General features: G+C 48.8%; 1 protein-coding gene across 1 annotated transcript in view; it reads right to left on the reverse strand.

Annotated features, from left to right (window-relative positions):
- The window catches only part of Sgsm1 (small G protein signaling modulator 1), a 47,243-nt gene that overhangs the window by 7,230 nt on the left and 27,379 nt on the right, over positions 1–12,634 (reverse strand). Inside the window, exons 16-22 of the mRNA XM_035444167.1 lie at positions 11,342–11,470; positions 9,519–9,701; positions 8,622–8,690; positions 6,382–6,969; positions 4,772–4,896; positions 2,943–3,025; positions 1,465–1,574 (exon numbers count right to left, since the gene is read on the reverse strand). Coding sequence (XP_035300058.1) covers positions 1,465–1,574; positions 2,943–3,025; positions 4,772–4,896; positions 6,382–6,969; positions 8,622–8,690; positions 9,519–9,701; positions 11,342–11,470 — 1,287 coding nt within the window. The remainder of the gene's footprint in view (positions 1–1,464; positions 1,575–2,942; positions 3,026–4,771; positions 4,897–6,381; positions 6,970–8,621; positions 8,691–9,518; positions 9,702–11,341; positions 11,471–12,634) is intronic.

A 12,634-nucleotide genomic window follows, 5' to 3' on the forward strand; every position in this document is an offset into this window, starting at 1 on the left:
TCTCTCTTTCTCTTTCTCTCTCTCTCTCTCTCTCTTTCTCGTGTGTGTGTGTGTGTGTGTGTGTGTGTGTGTGTATAGGTCCATTCTCCCCATGAGATCAAGTGATCAAAATATAGTCACCAGGCTTAGCAGCAGTCACCCCTGAGTCATCCTGTTTCTTCAACATTTTGTATCCAAAATATTTGGTGATTTTTTTTTTTTTTTTTTTTTTTTAGAATTCCACCAAAGCTGCAGCAGAGCACACCTTGGGCTTGAGATCTCCCTACAGCGTTTAGAGTTCCAGCCTGAGTAAACTGATTCCCCTGCAGAACTCTGAAGCTGGCTGAGGGGGACTGGCTCTTGTAGATTCTGATTGGTAGCTAGGGAAATGCATATCAAACCAACTTTGAGATTTCACCTTGTCCCAGTCAGAATGGCCAAGACTGACAGAACAGCCAACAACAAATGCTGAGCAGGGTGGAGAGGGGCACAATCACTGTTGGTGGGTTTGAGATGCAAACTGGTACAGCCACTGTGGCAATCAGTGTGGAGAACTCTCAAAAAGCTAAAAGTAAGTCTAACTTAGGACTCAGCCATAGCACCCCTTCCCATGTGCTTACTCAACATCCTACTCCATAGTTCATTGCTGTTCTATTGTGATAGCCTGGAAATGGAAGCAACCTAACATCCTTCCTTCAACTGACAAACGGATAATGAAAATGTGGTATGTATGCACAGTGGAATCGTATTCAGCTCCAAAGAAAAAGGAAACCCTGACTTTTGAAAGCAAACGAATGGAAGTAGAAAACAAACAAACAAACAAAAAACCAAAAAACAAAACAAATGTCAGGCGTTGGTGGCCCATGCCTTTAATCCCAGCACTCGGGAGGCAGAGGCAGGCGGATCTCTGTGAGTTCGAGGCCAGCCTGGTTTCTAGAGTGAGTGCCAGGATAGGCCCCAAAGCTACACAGAGAAACCCTGTCTCGAAAAAACAAAACAAAACAAAACAAAACAAAAAAAACGAATGGAACTAGAAAATTGAGCGAAATAACCCAGACTCAGACAGACAAACAGGGTGTGTTCTCTCTCATCTGACTCTCTCAGCTCCAAATCTTCAGATGCAAGTCCACAGCCTCCAGTAACTGAAGAACAGGAAAGTTAAGAAGGGGACCATTGCCGGGGTAGGGAGGTCAGGGAGCCACAGAGAAGGGAAATAGTGGGGCACAAGTGACTGAAGGAGGATGATGGGGAAGATGGAGGCCTCCAATTAGGGAGGGGAGGGAGAAAAATACAGAAGGAGGAGGTAAAATCAACACAAGGATGTCTGGAAAAGCTGTAAGGTATCACACTATTAACCAGGCACTTGTGTGGGCCAGTGCTCCACCAGCTGTGCCACACCCTCAGCCTGCAAACTGCTCCATCTGAAGCCATTCGGCTCTACTCCCTATCTCCCCTAAAGTCAGAGCAGGAAGCCTCCGGCCCTACCTGGATTAGGGACCTCATGTTGGCAAAGTGGGTGTCCATGGCACCTCCGTGGGGGAAGTTCTGGTTCATCCTCTTCATGAGTTCTGTGAAACAGCTGAAGGCTAGGGCCTCTGGGGACAGTGCAAGGCAAAGGGTTAAAGGGTTAGCTGGGCCACTGCCTCAGGCACAGTGTGAGGTCCAGAGCAGAGTCCACAGCCATGGCCATGGCCACCTGAGAAGCAGGTGGGCAGGGAGGAGTCGGTGGAGGCCACTGCTTCCAATGTTCAACAACCTTTAGTGTGTCACAGATCTCACCACAGAGGTACTGGGAGGAAAAGTGTCTATCAGACAAAGGCACTCCTTTGATAGGTCCCCACTGGTTATGACACAAAGCCCACACAAACTGCTTTGTTGGTTTCCATATTTCTTACCTTCAGAAATTCTACCTATTCATGGAATTCTTAAGTCTGGAAGCCACTGTGTTCAAAAGCAACTGTCGTGGGGCTGGAGAGATGGCTCAATGAGCCGCCATGTGGGTGCTGGGAATCAAACCCCAGTCCTCTGGAAGAGCAGCCAGTTCTCTTAACCACTGAGTCATCTTTCTGGCCCCTACTTTCTTAATATATGTAAACAGATAGGCTTGGCAGCTCAGTGCTTATATATTGAAGACCACACCCTTTAGAGGTACTGAAAACACTTCTTTCTTCAGGAGACATGACACATTATCTTAATTTCAGGTTGGGATTGTTTAGCTCAGCTGTGTAGATATACAAGATTTCTGCTTATTGATCTTGTGTGCTACAACCCTGATGGACTCACTTGTTCTGTTTTCTTATTCTTTAGATTTTCATCCTAAAGGCAAACCATTCAGGACTAGGTCACCATAGATAGTTTTAATTCCTTTCCAGTTCTTCTTCTCCACCCCCCCCCCCTTTTAATATCTTGAGACAGGTTCTCAAGTAGCCTGTGCTTTCTGTCAATTCACCTTGGTCAAGGATGAGTTTGAACCTCGGATCCTCTTTCCTCTATGTCCCGAGTGCTGGGGCCACAGGCTACCCCACCCTGTCTGTCTTTTATATTCAGGTATTTTATATTTTATGTATTTATATTTTATATTGGCTTACATTGGTTGTTGCTTAAATATTGAACTGCCCTTGCAGTTCTGGGATAAACCCCAATTGGCTATGCTGTATAACTCTTTGTATCTTGTTGGATTGAATTATTTTTGGAAGAGCTTGTGAAGAATTACTCTTTAATTGTACACTTTGGTAGAGCTTATACCAGGGATGCCATCTGGACCAGGCTTCACTTTGTTCTTATTCATGGTCAAGCAATGGCTTACCACAGTCAGGTGGGCCTTAGTGCAGTGCACTATAGGACATGAGAACGTCTTGTGCTACTGGGTTTGCACCAGGCTGTGCACCTGTCCTGACCCAGTCCACGGAGACACAAGTGAGGCTGACCCTTCCTCTCCCACAGGGCAGAGGGGACACACTCACCATCATCCAGGATGACCAACAGTGGGGCCAGAAGGTCACACATGCCCTGGACATAGCCAATCTCAATGTGCTGCCAGATGTAGCTGCAGGAGAAATGGCACAATGAGGGTACCATAGCCTGCATCCCCACACAGCCTGTCCATTCCCAGCCTGCATTCCCAGTCAGCCTGCATCCCCACTCACACAGTCTGCATCCCCACACAGCCTGCTTTTCCAGGCTCTCTTTGCCCCTTTCTCCCATCTGGTCCTCCATCCCTCAGTCTGATGTCCACCCTCAGTGTCACCACACATCCTAGGTGCAGCCATCAGGACAACCCTGTCAAAGACAGCATCACAAGAGCACAGTACACCGCAAGTGCCCCACCACCCCAGGGGTGCTGTCATGGGTGCATGAGGTCGGAGTGTCTTCAACTTCTCCTTCAAGGCCCACACACAGCTTTCAAGCGCCTGTTTTCTAGCTATATGGAGATGTTCACTATGCACAAATAAGTGACTAATTAAAGCTTCTAGGGATTTGCCATACCCAGTCCCTCTGTCTGTCTACCAGGAATTTAGATCAGTCCCTATGAATAATAGCTTTGACCCATGTGGCCTGGATAACATCCTCAGCCCTGTATGCACCCTGAATATTTGAATCTCTCTCTTTTTTTTTTTTTTTTTTTTTTTTTTTTTTTTTTTTTTTTTTTTTGGTTTTTCGAGACAGGGTTTCTCTGTGTAGCTTTGGAGCCTGTCCTGGCACTCACTCTGTAGACCAGGCCGGCCTCGAACTCAGAGATCTGCCTGCCTCTGCCTCCCAAGTGCTGGGATTAAAGGTGTGTGCCACCAACGTGTGAGTGAGGAGACTGAGGCATAGAGAGGCAAAGAACATGTCCAAAGTCAGTGTGATGGTTAGCTCTATCACATTGGGAAGGGAGGTGTATGTGTGTGTGTCTGTCTGTCTGTCTGTCTGTCTGTCTGTCTATATGGAATTGGCTGGCAGGCCTGTCTAGCATGTGGGGGACCAAAATAGTACCATTATGGAATGTTTTGAGGTCCAGCCTCTGGTTTTACTGAACAGGAGCAACCTGGAGCTCTGGCCTACTATTGTATTGCTAATTCAAGCAAGTCTGCTATGGTTTAGCATAGTCTCAGTATGGAATGTCTCCTAGTTTGCATCTCTATGGGCCTACGTATCTGAACAGGCCTGCACCTGGGCAGAGATACTAGGAGTGTAAGTAACAAGAGAGCACAGAGAGTTAAGGGCCATCTAGCAGAGAGGAGAAGAGGACAGAAGCGATCTCCTCGTGGCCATGGAAGCACGGTTAAGAAACAGCCGAAAAGATGGTAAATAAAGAAAAGACTCTAGTTTTACAACATGGAACTGAGAGCTCTCTAAAGATGACAAGATGCTTGTGTTTGGTCTTTATCGCTGCTGGGTTGCTAGGAGGTTCCAAGCCCACGCTCCCCCAGTCAGGCAAAACCTCATGGCTGTTGTGGCTTGGAGCTGAGACATGCCGGGTCACGACACTAGTGGAGGGCGGGGAACTGTCTTAGTTACATGTTAATTAATATAAGACCCAGCCCGCTGTGGGTGGCACCATTCCTCAGGCAAGGGGTCCTGGACCCTTAAGTGTGAGGGAGCTGAGCACAAGGCAGACGGCATGCCTCTGTGCTCTCTCTGCTCCTGACTTTGCATTTGTCCTATATTATTACTATAAATAGAATAAAACTCCGGATCAGTGTGGTATCAGTAACAGAGCGTCAGCTGGACTGCCTACAGCCCCCATTTTCCCCACATTATCCCATCCCTATGCCCCTCCCTTCCCCCCTCCCCCAGCCGCAGCCGCCACCTGCACATGATGTTCCTCAGTTTCTCCAAGTTGGCGGCTGTGAAGTACCAGTAGCTGCGGTCACACCTCTGCACATCTTTCTCAATGCGGTGCAGGTTCACTGTGTACAGGTCCAGTAGCTCTGGCTGTGGGAGGGAGAGGGAACAAAGGAGACGACTGACCTCAAGAACTGCTCCCAACAGCTCACTCTAGAGTTTGTTTTCTTTCTTAGTCTCCTGGGAAAGCTATTTTCAACTTTTCCTGATGAAAAAGTTTTCTTCTGAGACCGGGTCTCCTGATGTAGCCTAGGCTGGCCTGGAACTCATCATCCTCCTGCCTCAACACCTAGAGTGCCGGGATTGCGGACAGACGTGTGCTTTTGTGCACATGTGCACACTCACGCGTGCGCGCACGCGCTCCCACACACAGCTGCATCAGAGACAAAATATCAAACTGTTAGACCCCCGAAAACTCAAGTATCCGGGGTCCCAGGCCACGTTCTCGGTCACCCCAATCACCAGGCGGATTCAAGAGCTTGCTGCAAACTGCACGAGGCTTTATTATAATTTAACGAGCTAACCCCATGTTAGCTCGGGTCTTTCACCCACCCGCCATGGTGGATGGCCAGAAAAGATGGCTCCTAGGGGCTCCCAAAAGATCTTATAGGGCAGCGTAAGGGGAGTGTCTAGGGGTACGCACAGGCTTACGATTGGTGTGCCTCCAGCCTTGGAGGGCTTGCCCTGTGTTGATTGGTCAACTGGTTGTTATGACCCATAGGCCCTCCCAGGGTGGTTGCTATGCTCTCTACATCATTGCTGTGCACTTGTCTGTAAAGCACACCCAGGGTCGTAAAGCATAGCGCCACCAGCTAACTTCTGATTGGTTCCTTGTCACAAGACAGGCATCTGACCTTCTAGAACAAGGTCATAGAAGCACATGTTTGACCGTTATGGCTGCCAAAAGGGAAGCTGGTTCCTTCAAAACAAATATTTCCAATATATTTAAATGGGATACAAAGCTGTCACCCCAGTGCTCAGAGGCAGGAGGATTGCTGTAAGTTAGAAGCTGGGTTACAGAGTGAGCTCAAGGCCAGCCTTAGCTGTGTCATGAGCACTAGCCCACGTTAGCCCAGGTTAGCCTACCAGAGGATGCAATACAGACCAGCCCCTGACAGCCGACATTATAATGAACCACACCCTGCCCAGCTTGGGGCAGAGCTTCAGACTGATCCACAGACTTGGAGGCAAATCTATGGCTCAGTGTGGGTTGGCGAAAGCCGCTGGCCTTGGGTAACTGGTTGTTACACAACATGGATGTGGAGGTTGGTGGCTGATATACAACATGGTGAAAGTGGGTTTGTTTCTGCTTTAAGCTGTTCAACTAAAGTCTGTGAGGATAGAGGCTGGCCTTAGCTACCAGAGGCCAAGGTCATCTCCGAGGAGGTTCCAGGGAGCAGCTAGGGAACTGGGGCTCCAGAAGAGGACTTGTCCCACAGCCAGGAGAAGGAACAGACTTCCTGGCTCCCAGCCCAGCAGCCCCTTCCTGTTTCTACAGCGACTCCCTGTGATGGGGAGAATGAAGCAAACTGCGGCCAGTCTCACCCTCCTGGGGAAAGACCCCTGTTTACTTACAGAGTAGGTGACACCACTGGAAGACACAGGTGATGCCTCGTTGTTGGCAGAGGAGGTCACAGCCAGAGAAGCCAGGGCAGGGAAGAGACTCTCCATCTCAGGCTCCTCAGAGAGGTTGTCCTCGCTGTCTGCCCGGCCATGCTTGTCGGCCTCACTTGGCCAGCTCTCCATCATGGCACTATCCTTCTCAGGCAGGACCATGTCCAGACTGCCAGGGATGGACATGAACTCCTCCATGCTCTCATTGGCGAGAAGGTCACTCTCAAGACTGTCTTGCACTGCCAGCTCCTCCCGAGGGGCCTCGTCCCGGGAAGTGGTGGCTTCGCTGCTCTGCCCATCTTCCACACTGCTGTCTCCAGGTCGAAACACAGCAGGAAGGCTGCGCTGGGCATCCAAGACACTGTCTTCAGTACTAAGACTGGGCTCTGAGTGCTCTGAGAGGCCAGAGGAGAAGTTGTGGGAAGATGGGTGTCCGGAGTCTGGAGAGCAAGTGCCATTTGCTGGGTTCCCATTAGGGATTTTGGGTTGTTTCTCCTCTGACCTGCCTTCTACCTCTGTCTGTTCCACCTCATCCACAGACTCAAAAACCTGAGGGAAGGGACACACAGATATGCAGGTCAGGATGTGCATGGCAACACAGTTTACAGCAGCAATTTAATGTCCAACAACAAGGGATAGTTCAGTACGGAGTTTTCAGGTAGTGGAATAGCATGCAGTCAGTACAAAGGTGTACGCTCTTTAAGACAATAATCCAAATGCTGAAATTATATCAGCAATTATCTGATCAGCTGGTTCTGAGGAGGTCAACTAGGGAAATGAAGTTTGGGGAGAAGGTGGCTTCTCACTATATAGACTTCTAACAACTAGGTTTATTTGTGCTTCTCTGTGTCCTTCAGCTGTAGCCCTCAAGGTCACAGTAGAGATCAGGTCCCAAAGCCTCATGCTGTTTCTCTCTGTGTGGCCACCATCAGTTTTGGTTCACTGGGTCTATTTCTGCTTTTGTGTGTATGTGCAGTGCTGGGACCTCTCATAGGTCCCAGGCTAGGTACACACAGACACACACACACACACACACACACACACACACACACACACACACACAGGTTTTTAGGTAACATTCTGTGCACATTCTTATGCTTTTCACTAAAAACAACTATTTTGTTTTTCATTTATGTGTGTATGCCCACATGAGTGCAGGTGCCTTGCGAGTCCAGAAGAGGGTGCCAGATCTCCCGGGGTTACACCTGGTTGTGAGGCAGCTCGTGTAGGTGCTCGTGTAGGGAATTGAACTGGGTCCTTTGCAAGAGCAGTCTATGCTCTTAACCACTGAGCTGCCATCACTCCAGACTGCTTTTTGCTTTTCTTTTTGTTTAATGAGGCCCTAGATGGAATAACCTTATTAGTGACACCAAAAGCTGTTGAACAATACGTCCACTGGCATTCATGTGGGATTTTAAGAACTACCTCGTCTTGCTCTCCATTAGGTATTTTTGCATATGGAAAGGCATCCAGAAGGGTCTGGAAGGCCACACGGTGAACTAATGATTGCAGAAATGTTTCAAGGGAGGACAGAGGTGAAGGACACAGAAGCAAAGTGCAGATTGCAATGTGATGCTTTATAGGAGAGCAGGATTGGGTTCAGCCTCTGAATTCACAGAGGCTGGGTCCAAGATTCAACCAACACTAAGTGAAAACACCCCCCTCCCCCAAAGCATTGCACTGAGCTCAGGCACTTGTCCTTCCTTTCTAATGGCACAGCCTATTTCCATGTTGTTTGCACTTGTTCTTGTGAGCCGCCTCGAGGTGACCTGAAGAATGCAGTGTCCTGTGCACACCCTTGTCATTTTACACAAAGAACTGGGATCCTGGCACGGTGATGTCTGTGGAGGCTGAAAACCATCACTGTGGATTTCAAGGAGGCTGCAACTGCTTGTGCTAGAGAGTCCACTTCCAATACAGAGCCATGAAAAGCTCAATACAGGCTGGGTGGTGGTGGCGCATGTCTTTAATCTGAGCACTTGGAGGCAGAGACAGGTGGATCTCTGTGAGTTCGAGGCCGGCCTGGTCTACAGGAGCTAGTTCCAGAACAGGCTCCAAAGCTACAGAGAAAGCCTGTATCAAGCAAAGTGGCTGGTAAATGATGGACATCCAATCCCTACAACCCCAGGTTGGAGGGTGGGGCTTGATTGATGGGCTGTGCATGGGGGCAGGGCATGAAGAGCGTGGCCTCTGAAAGTCACCTGTGTGCTGCTGCTGGAGTCGCTCTGCAATCTGAGGTTCTGGCGTCCTGAGCTGCAGCTCTGGGAGGACTGAGATGGACAGGAAGCAGAGACAAAGATGGAAGGTCACACTTGGAGCTGCTGGGTTGTGAGCCAAGAAGCCTGATTCCATCCCTTCTCCTGGCTGGGACAAGTCCCTTCACAAAGCCTCAGCTTCCTAGCTGTGCCCTGGAGCCTTCTCAGAGATGACTGTGGCCTCTGGGTCCCACCTTCGAGTCTCCACATTGGAGCGCTCCACCTTTAATGTTGAACCTGAGAGCTCTGGCTAGGATTTACATCCTTCTAGGGTAACAGATGGGACTCGTGGTTCTGTAACCTCCCTGCCCCTCCCCCACTCTGATGCTAGGTTCTGCCATTCAGTGGCTTCAGTCGTTGTTCAGATAAAAGTCTGTGTGAGACCAGAAGTCCACCTTAGCTACCAGAACATTCTAACCGTTCTCTCTCTCTTTCTTTCTTTTTAAGATTTATTTATTATGTATACAGTGTTCTGCCTGCATGTGTCCTTGCAGGCCAGAATGGGCACTGGATCTCTCCAGCCCATTCTGAACATTCTTGAAAGTACTTTCATATAGTAGCTATTCAGAAATCGTTAGTTGAACATTAATGCTACACTGGAATCTGATAAGCACGGTCTTCTTAGGGATGTACCCACAGCTCCACTGTTTGTTCCCACTGTATGCATGCAGGAACTGAGCCCAAAGGTAAGGAAAGCACTGGCAAGAGATTCTGAGTAGGATTTGAACCTTGATCTGATTCTGAATGTCCCTGTAGCCCCCCTTCCCCCAAAGCTAATGGCAAGGCTGTCCCAAGACTCTGTCTCCCTCCTGCCAGCAGTCTCCCAGGCCAGCTGTCCATTACCTCGTTGCTGATGGTAGAGTCCCGGTGCAGCATCCGGTGAAGGTGGCTGTCCAGGCTAGCCCCCGAAGAGCACTTGGCCAGGGCAGCAGCGTGGGACTCCCTCTCCCTCTGTCTGACGATAGCCTCGCAGCCCAGCCACTCCGACATGGTTTGTGCGTAGCAAGCATGGATCTGCTCATCCACCTATCAGCACACGTGCAAGGTCACAGGAGGTGCTGAACTCCCTGTGTTCTGTCCTGTCCACATGTGTGCAGCTAGCACCCAACAGATACGAGCTTTGTGATGTCCTGTGCTGAGAAATACTATAGAGCAGGCTGCTTCATCCCCACTTCCCTTCTGTCTCTCCTCCTTTTACTAATTCATTCATTCACACAACCACTCAACTGTTTGCATGATTTCTCTATTTCTTCATTTGTTAATTACTTGATCCATTTACTCATTAGTTTCTTTTCATAAGTACCCACTGTATGCCAGACGCCAAGTCAGGCATATAGATTACAAGTTGAGCAAAATTCTGCTATCCATCCACCCACCCATCCACGCGTCCATCTCATCCACTGTCTTCTGTCCATCCATCCACCCATCCGTTAGGTGAGGGACACTCATAAACAGCTGGTGGCAAAATCAGATGGGACAGTCATTGCTGGAGTTTCTCATTTCCTTCAAGATTGAACATGCTTTTGTCACATGACCTGGTAATTTCACTATCAGGCATTTTCCCAACACACACAAACCTGCACTAGCTGTCAGTTGCAGTTAGCTTTTTTTTTTCTTTTCTTTTCTTTTTTTTTTTTTTTTTTTTGTTTTTCGAGACAGGGTTTCTCTATGTAGCTTTGGAGCCTATCCTAGCACTCGCTCTGGAGACCAGGCTGGCCTCGAACTCACAGAGATCCGCCTGCCTCTGCCTCCCAAGTGCTGGGATTAAAGGCATGTGCCACCAACGCCTGGCTGCAGTTAGCTTTTCTTAGACAAAAAAAAAAAAAAATGTAAATAAAGGTTCATGGCAATGCCCAGCTACCAATCACCCAATCCAGAGTGATGCTGTGGCATAAGCACACAGAGATACTCAGGCACGAAAAGGAAACAGGTAATAATAGAACAGTTTGGGTGGACCTAGAGATTTGTACCAAATGAAAAGTTAACTCCCCCAAAATTCCGTACTACACAATTCTGTTTCTATACAACCTGAATAAGAGAAAATTCTGGAAATGGAAGACAGGTAAGTAGGATCCAGGGATTAGGGTGGGATGGAGGTAGGTGCGGTTATAGAAGGACAAGGTGAGGATTCTTAGGGCACCAGAAAGGTACAAGTCTGCACACACATGGGGAAATAAGTACACACATACTAGTGTGTACACGTGCACATGTGGACACACACCAGTGCACGCACACACACACACACACACACACACACACACACACACACACACACAGGAAATTACAGGAGGATGGAGAGGCCTGAGTGAAAGTAGATGCTGTACCATTATCAGTGCTCTGTGACATCACACTTCTGCTGGAAGTCACGATGGGGGAAACTGAGTCACACCGGTCCCTGCAGTGCTTCCCACAAATGCACAGGAATCTATATGACCTCAAAACAGGAGGTCAACTTATTTGAAGATTCCCTTGTGTCATGTTTCCACCACACAGCTCTTTCTTCAATGTTCCTGTCTCTTCCCTGACACGGGCAACACTGCCACAGGCAAGCAGGGCTCTACAGTGCCCAGGTGACAGTGCCCAATTGCACAGTACCCAGCTTGACAGCACTCCTCTCAGCAGCACCCAGCTCCTTTCATTGCCCTTACAGGTGACAGGTGACCGACCTCCTTCCTCTCCAACTCCGTCATCCCGAACTGGTAGTGTCCCAGGAGGAAGGGCCACACAGCCCTGCGTATCTCAGGCTGGACACCTCCGTAGTAGATAAGCCGCAGCAGCTCCTGCTCAGGGTAAGTCTGTTGGAGAGAGGCAAAAAGTCTGGTCAACAGAGAAGCCAGGGTGACCTGTGGCCCAGCAGTCTTCTTTCTGTGGTGAGATCTGGTGTGAATGAGCAAAGTCATGTCTTTTGTGTCTGGAATATTCCCCAAAATGCCTGTGTTAATGACTTGGTCCCTTGCTCGGTTCTATTGGAATCTGGTGGAGCTTTGAAGAGCTGGAGCCCCATGTAGGTCCTAGGTCACAGTGGAGGAATGGTGGCTCAGCCCCACAGTAAGACTTTCTCTTTTGTGCTCAGTCTAGGAACTTGTTACAGTAACAGAGAGATGGCATAGTACGGGAACATGTGATTAACCCTGGCTATCACAGGAGGAGCTAAACTGGACCATCCAAACAACCCACCAAAGGGGGCACTGGGAGTGCCTGGGGGGCGGGACACGCTCATTGCTGTGCTGGGACTCACACGGGGAATTGTAAGAACAGTACAGGAACAAGGACTGAGGGGAGGGAAGGTCAAAATGTGAGGTGCACTGGAAAAAAATGGAAGATGTGACTGTCTAGGGTGAGCCTGTTTTTAAAGGGATGATAGGTGTGAAGGTGTGTGTTGTGATCCCAGTGGTCAAGGTCATCTTTAGTTACAAGGAGAGTTTGAGGCCAGCCAACATGAGACCTCATCTAAGATAAAGAACCCAAAAACCAAAAGGAGGAGGAGGAGAAAAGGAGAAAAGAGAGAAGGAGGCAGCAGGAGGAAGCATGTGCCCAAGGCAGTGCCTAATGAACTAGCATTTCCATTTGATTCCTCGGAATCTCAGTTAGCTTGAAGAAAATTACTCTAAAGCAAATTAAGGCAAAGTAAACATTTTCAGCCGCCTCTTCTTACACCAACAGCTTTCCACACAGGAGGGGCTTTCAAGGCTTCCTGTAGTGCAGGATTGGCTTTGTTACTTCAAGAAAAATCATGGGTGCAAGCTTTGCAGCCACAGTGTAGCCTTGGGCAGCCGTGGGAACTCCGACCACCCAGGTAGATAATGCCAGCCTGTTTAGAAATCAGAAAATGGGTTGTGGCAAGAATGCAAAGTCTTCATCAGAAATGACTTCTATTCTTTAAGGAGGTAGAAGCTCCCAGGAAAGCCATCTGTACCTCAACTTTTTAACAAATCCCCTTTGTTTTTATTTTATGTGTG

This window comes from Cricetulus griseus, chromosome 4 (genome assembly GCF_003668045.3).
Source record: "Cricetulus griseus strain 17A/GY chromosome 4, alternate assembly CriGri-PICRH-1.0, whole genome shotgun sequence".
Taxonomy (NCBI): Eukaryota; Metazoa; Chordata; class Mammalia; order Rodentia; family Cricetidae; genus Cricetulus; species Cricetulus griseus.